Source organism: Spodoptera frugiperda, chromosome 5 (assembly GCF_023101765.2).
Source record: "Spodoptera frugiperda isolate SF20-4 chromosome 5, AGI-APGP_CSIRO_Sfru_2.0, whole genome shotgun sequence".
NCBI classification, from domain to species: Eukaryota; Metazoa; Arthropoda; class Insecta; order Lepidoptera; family Noctuidae; genus Spodoptera; species Spodoptera frugiperda.
Genome location: NC_064216.1, coordinates 1,103,947 through 1,110,935, shown reverse-complemented (window position 1 = coordinate 1,110,935; position 6,989 = coordinate 1,103,947). Strand labels below are relative to the sequence as shown.

At 38.4% G+C, this 6,989-nt stretch overlaps 1 protein-coding gene across 1 annotated transcript; it reads left to right on the top strand.

Moving 5' to 3' along the window:
- The first annotated feature begins 3,816 nt into the window (after positions 1 to 3,816).
- LOC126910710 (uncharacterized) lies at positions 3,817 to 6,546 on the top strand. The gene is made up of 4 exons (XM_050693960.1): positions 3,817 to 4,023; positions 4,408 to 4,566; positions 5,642 to 5,794; positions 6,342 to 6,546. The coding sequence occupies exons 1-4, from the start codon at positions 3,949 to 3,951 to the stop codon at positions 6,522 to 6,524; spliced, it is 570 nt and encodes a 189-aa protein (XP_050549917.1). The 5' UTR covers positions 3,817 to 3,948; the 3' UTR covers positions 6,525 to 6,546.
- Positions 6,547 to 6,989: the final 443 nt, after the last annotated feature.

The window sequence follows — 6,989 nt, the reverse complement described above, 5'->3', positions numbered from 1 at the left end:
ATACCTTGTTATGGGAAGATTTTATCGAAATCGGATACTGCTAAGCATTATTTTTATGTTTTTAATTTTGATATTATTATCTTCTGTTTATAGTGTTTCATCGGTCGAACGGTCACAATTGCAAGTGCATTTACCGAACAAGTGGTCTCGGGTTTTTGTTATAATATAAGCTGTTAAACGAGTAGACGGACACCCGAAACACCAGAGGCGTTACAATTGCGTTGCCTGCCTTTTGGAAGATAGGCCTCGTTGGTCACAATTCCAGACTCCGTAATACCACTGAGAAATTTTCGATAAACCCAAAAAAGCCTGAGGACCTGAGAATCGGACCCGAGACGGCTAACGAGGCAGTCAGTCTAGGCATTTAGCATTTACCAATATTCTCCAATAAAAAAAACATATACGTATCAAAGCAATATAAGTCCGCTATTGCTTCGATTGCTCCAAAAAGAAATAACGAAATAGACTCCAAAAATTTACAGTCACTTTGGAAGTCTAGCATCAATTCGCCTAGCGTGCACACCATTTGTCTAAGCGGCCGGTATCTCCCCGTGTACCGGCAATATTTCACGCACCCAACCCAAAACTGTAATGCTACAGATTACCCACTAACTATTCACGACAATAGATTAACATTAAGTGACAAATTCACTGAAATTGAGATAAGACCTGCTAAATGGAGGCTTAGAACTATGAATACAATATATTGTCTGTCTGTTTATGTATATCCGTGGTGTTCACTGGGGTGCATATCAATTGCGGTGTGTCTTATAATAGTTATAGTGTTATGTAGCTTTTGTATGATATTTAGCTACAGTTGGTAGACTGCTTTGTTGGTTGAGCGGCTTCAGCAACCAGCGCAAGATTTGATTCTTGGCTAAATTATCAATGAATTCATACTTTTCCAGTAAAATCACGGAGATTTTGTAGTGGAATAGTTAGAGCCATGTGTATCATATCGTACTGTAGGGTATAATATTTTGGCGAGAGATTTATACCCTTTTTTAAGGGGGAAAATCATCCAATGACTTCTTTCGCCTTGGGCGAGGCGAGACGGAGTGTCAAACTCTTACTGACTAAAAACCACCTCGTTCCTACTCCTGCTTTTCAAGCCGGAGCCCCGGTAAGTCCGCAGCTCCTTAAGAGATAATCAAAAGTCGAAAATCTCAATAACATTTTGTCCGACAACAAATCTGGTTGGCTTGCTCGGCTGTGCGATTTCTTCTTGTTCTTATCAGACAATCTATTCTATCACAAAACTAACTCGCATAAATTAGTCTGAAAAAGAAAGAGGTGTATTTAAAAAGAAACAAACATTTCTTGAACGCCATCCCAGCCGGCGTAACAGTCGTGATAATGATATTTATTTGTCCCTTTTCTTCACTTAAACTTTACTGGAAATAGCTGAAATTAATTTAGTACAGTAGACTAATAAAACTATTATCTTGTACTTTAAATCGGTAAGTAAGGACTGTCCTAAGAGAATATTGATGTTAATCTTATTGACTCAATCATGGAAGTAAAGATGAAGAGGTATTAACTAAATATTACGGTTTACTCATTTACACCAACGAAGAAAAGGTCTACTAGTTTCAAGTCACAGAGGGACTCTTCTTCACGAGCAGCGTGTGCGTCTGCTAACGTTTACTTAAATACATTACTTAATTGCATTGATGTACGTGAGTAAACTGTGATTCTTTTTAATTTAGTCTCAAGATAGTAAAGTTATTCCTGAAGAAATAACGTACGGATTGTATTTGACACTTTCTAATTTATGTCCAGGCTCTAGATTCTGTATTCCGTGTCTAGGCTCTAGAATAAAATCTTAAATTTAATTGGTATCCAAACATACAATATTTTCATGCACTTATGTATATTTTTCTTGGCAACCCTTGACGTCAACGGTTATCAATTCAAAATGGTTGATTTCGTCAACATCATTTACTTTGATCATTTAATTTGACGCATGATTCAAATATTATTTGTGATCGTGCATCGTTCAGTACTGAACTGATTGTCGTCTCCAAATATTATATTTCAGTGTAAATACGTTCTTCGGCATTCAACGGCAACAATAAACAGTCAGGTCGACGCAGTAAATTAATAAAGTACGTAATAAACCTTATTTATTTGAACATAAAGTCACTTTTTACAAGTTTTTATTTAACAATGCTCAATTGTGGTACATTTTCGAGAACAAAGAAAGATAACTTGAAAGTTTTATTTTGTCTGAAGTGTGAACATTTTTCAGATAACATTATGGTGCTACTTCACGTCTTTTATCCTTGAAGGGGTAGGCAGAGGTGCACATTACGGCACGTAATGCCATTATACAATGTACACTTTTCACCATTTGTGTTATATGCCCCATGTAATACGGGGTGATATACCGAGCACAATTCAGGTCATTCTAGGTATCTAACTAAAAAGACAAGTAAATTATGTAGGTAAATAAAATGAAAAACCCTAAAAGGGTTTTTTTATACCACGACGGTGGCAAGAAGGCACACGATCCACGTGATGGTAAAGAGTTACCGTGGCCTATGAACGCTTGCAACACTTGTGGCATTACATGCGCTTTGCCGACCCTTAAGCAACCTATTCACTTCTTTTAGGTTCTTACCTCTTCAAGCCAGGGTTTGTACCTACTCTCTGAATAAACCTGTGTATATTCAAATTAAATTTAAAATAGGTACTTAGTAATGCCCAAACCTTTAAGCTCATGACCTAAAACCAAATAAATAATTTAGATTGAACAAACGTTTATTAGATAAAGATCAAACACTGGTAGGTATGGTAAACGTCTGTGTTCCGCTGTATTTAATTTCCGGTGACCATTTTGATTTTTGAATTATGTTATTTAAAATTTTTAATAACACCATTTCCGTAGAACATTCTCGGTAATATGTATCTAGTGGCCTAAATATATCTAGGTGTACATTAATTGACTTACAACTGATTAATTTTTAACAATCCTTTATTATTATTATTTTATGATATAAGCCGGTAAACGAGCCTACGATCACCTGATGATAAGCAATCGCCGCCGCCCATGGACACTTGAAACACCGAAGGCGTTACACAGACACTTGAAACACCGAAGGTGTTACAAGTGCGTTGCCGGCCTTTTGGGGTTAGGGATTTAAGGGTTGTTTGGGGTATCGGGGATTGAAAAGATTGAGAAGGGGTATAATTGGGCCTCGTCTATACACGCCCACCTAATGCTACCATGGCCTTATAGAAAATTGTCGTGAAACATTGCTTACATTGTGTTACACCGTGTCAGTGAGGTTACCGAAGGTCTAATCCTTCCTCTTCCCTGTCCAGTCCCTAATCCCCGTATCCGGAATCTTTAAATCCCTAACAACCCCCTAAAAGATCGATTAAAGAAGGGAGGACAGAAGAGGAAAGTGTGCTTTTCCATCAGAGATGTACTATGTAGCTATGCTACGAAGATGTAATATAGCTAAGCTGTGAAACTATGTGACCGTTTCCACTGATGGCTATGTAGCTGTGCTATGAAGATGCGCCGCCGCAAAGCAGCTGTGTGGGGAAGATACGCAGCTCGAGTATGCGGTGTATAGGGAAATCTTCCACACCATGCATCTTTCCATATAAAATAAGGGTTCCGTTTTTTGCCATTTGGCTACGGAACCCTAAAAACATAGCTTAGTTGAGTCAGTTTCCACCAGTGTTTAGCTATGTGTACCAATGAATATGATTGGTGGAAGCCAAACGCATCCACAGCAACGTAGCATAGCACATCTCTGGTGGAAAAGCACCGAAATAGTTCTTTTCCAATCATTCACCTCGCAGTGACAGCAATTTGTTGCAATTACAACTAAATTAGAATGTGTACTCACCATAAAATGTTTAGTGTATAAAACTGTAAAGTATTTGCATTCAACGTTCGGTTCGACACAGTGAACTAGTGTCTTTGATGGCAGTATGTCCGAACGATTGGGTTTTGTGCGCTGTCTTATAATTCTGTCTATGTATTACTGGGCTTGTGTGTCGGAAAAGGTGAGTCATAATATTATGTTCGAATTAATTTTAATTACTTATTAATTAATTTGAATTACGAAGATTGTGTGTAATTTGTGGATTGAGTATAAAAAGTTACTGCCTCGTTGGTCGAGTGGTCGCAAGTGCGACTGCCGGATAAGAGGTTTGGGGTTCGATTCCCGGGTCAGGCAAAAGTATTACTGGGCTTTTTTCGGTTTTTCGAAAATTTCTCAGTAGTAGCACGGAGTCTGGAATTGTGCCCAATAAATGGCAATAGGCTCACTCCCTATTACATGGTGAAAAGTGGGTATACACTGTATAGCGGCATTACGTGCCGTAATGTGCACCTCTGCCTACCTCTTCGGGGATAAACGGCGTGACGTTGAGTGTAATTTGTTGCAGATTACGTACATAAGTGTTGAGCATCCGAAGGTGGATTACATGAATACCAAGTACCTGGTGTATGCCAACCTGACTGCGGAGAGGTTCAGCCGGTCGAACCCGGTGTACTACGTAGGACTACACTTCCACCACCTCATCCCATGGGGGAGTAATATCTATGTATGTTTTATATTTTCTTATTTTTACCTGCTACGAGGTAAGCTGCAGTGCTGGGCTGCTCGCTCCGCATCTACCTCAATATTCGCATCCAGCAGCATCATCAATTTATTTCTGCCTCAGGCTGGATGGTGTGCGTTGATTTGCGGTGGTTAGTGATAGGAGGTAGCGGTTGGCGATTGTCTTTTTTGAAGTTAAAAGAGATTGATGTTTCATAATACGTAACGTTATACCTGTTATAGCTTAAGGTAGTGGTTCCCAACCGGTGGTCCGCAGAGAACAAAATATAACGACAACAAAATATAAAGAAACGCACAAGACAAAGGAAGAAAGCGCACTTTACTTTCGTAACGGCTGTAGATACTGTATATAAGTAAAACAAAATGGTACCCACAAGGTAAATATTTGAAATGACTGAAACACTCTGTATCTGCCTGTATTGGATACTTTCGGCCCACTTAACCACAGCAAATTAAATAATAAAATCTTGTCCGCGAGACCAAAGTGCGTTCGGCCCAGTTGGCCACAAAAATAGTAGGCATAATTAATTTTGTACAACTGGTCCACGTGGCCCAGTTTATTGCCGCCCAGTTGATCACTGAGTCTTTTTAGTTTTTTAAATAACCTTTTTTTGTGCTTTTCTTTTGTTTCTTATATTTTCTTATGTTTCTTATTTTTTTAGAGTCTTATGTACTCCAGATTTCTAACAGATATTACAAGTGTGTGTCCGGCCTTTTGGGGGTTAGGAATTTAAGGATCCTTTCTCACCTCACTCACACAACGAAACACAACGCAAGCGTTGTTTCACGTGCTCAGACCACCACAGATGGGGCCCAGCAGAGCTGATGCCTGATCCGGAGCTGTGGACTAACTAACAAGTTTATCGAGGCTCCGGTTCGAAAAGCAGGAGAGGGAACGGGGTGGTTTTTAGTCAGTAAGAGTCTGACACTCCCTCTCGCCTCGCTCAAGGCGAGTGAACTCATTGGATGATTTTCCCCCCTCAAAAAAAAGCGTTGTTTTACGTCGGTTTTCTGTGAGACAGTTTTTTCTGGAGTATGTCTTTGTGTTCTGTTTACAGATAGATGTGTATTTCTACGAGCTGCTGTCGAACCAGTACAAGCGCAGCTTTGTAGAGATGCACTTCGATTGGTGCTACCTTGTCGAGAAAGACCTGTTCTTTGGAGCCGCTGTAAGAGCAGGCGGATGGAAAGGGGGATGCCCTCACGGACCGGTGAGTATACCTTTGTTTGTAACAAAGTCTATCTATTCATAAAAAGTTTTTTTTTTATTATGGCTATTTACTATAACTTCATTATATGCTTTAAATCGTTGTGCGTGTGTGTCGAGTTATGCGTTCGAAAAGGTTACTCGACCAGTTTCAAGTCGTGCCAAGGATCCATATACACTAGTAGCATTTACGACAACCCATAATGTTATAACGTACGTTTAAAGTAACGTAATAGGATCTTGAAGATTATTTTAAAACATGTATTCTTTATTTTCTTACGAAAACAAATACAAAGATTTCAAAGATATGTACATATATCGATTTGAAAAAATCGTGTGACGTCACTTCTAGTTACATTTTATACGTAGAAATGACGTATTTATTCCTAAACTTTGAATCGTTTTGTTCAAGTATTGTTATCTTATACAAAAAAATACGCGTTTAATATTTTTTCATTACCTATGACTAACTAAATAGATTTTTAATTTTCATACCCTGTCATCATCCCAATTACAAGTCTCTAATATCCTTTTATTTTTTTATGTTTTAGGGTAAAGTTAACCTGTACAATATGACAATTAATCCGGCATATATACCCAGAGGTTTTCCTTTCACCAAGGGCAGGATATATGCCAACTTCTCACTGACTAAGACTAAAGAGAGGGTAGCTGAGGGACATATCGACATGCGGATAGCGACGGTCGAAGCAAAGAGTATTAAATCGTTGTTCTAGTTTAATATACTCATGTTATACTTAAACCAGTTAGTTTTGTAAGAACTTACTTAAGTAAAATGTACATTAATTTGGTTATATAGAACTATTAATAATAAAAATAAGGATTATTGATTTCTGTAGTTTCATTGTGTTTCATGTAACCAAGAATTGTATTGTGAATCTGATTGAAAAAGAGTAACCTATGGAGTTTCTTGCTCGTTCTTCTTCATAGGAATCTACACTTTGGAACGAGCAAATAGTTTCACTAGAGGACTGACCGACAGACAGACGTTATTAATATTATTATATTTGCTTTGACGTTCAAAAGTGCCTTCCTGGTCTATTTGAAATAAATAAGTTTGACTTTGACTTCGGTTAAATTAATGTGTTTATTATAGCGTAGAGTTTGCGAGAGCTGTGCTTCGGTACGAACGGGCTTGACCGGAGTGATAAAACGGCCAAGCAGAAAACGTGCGTGAAACA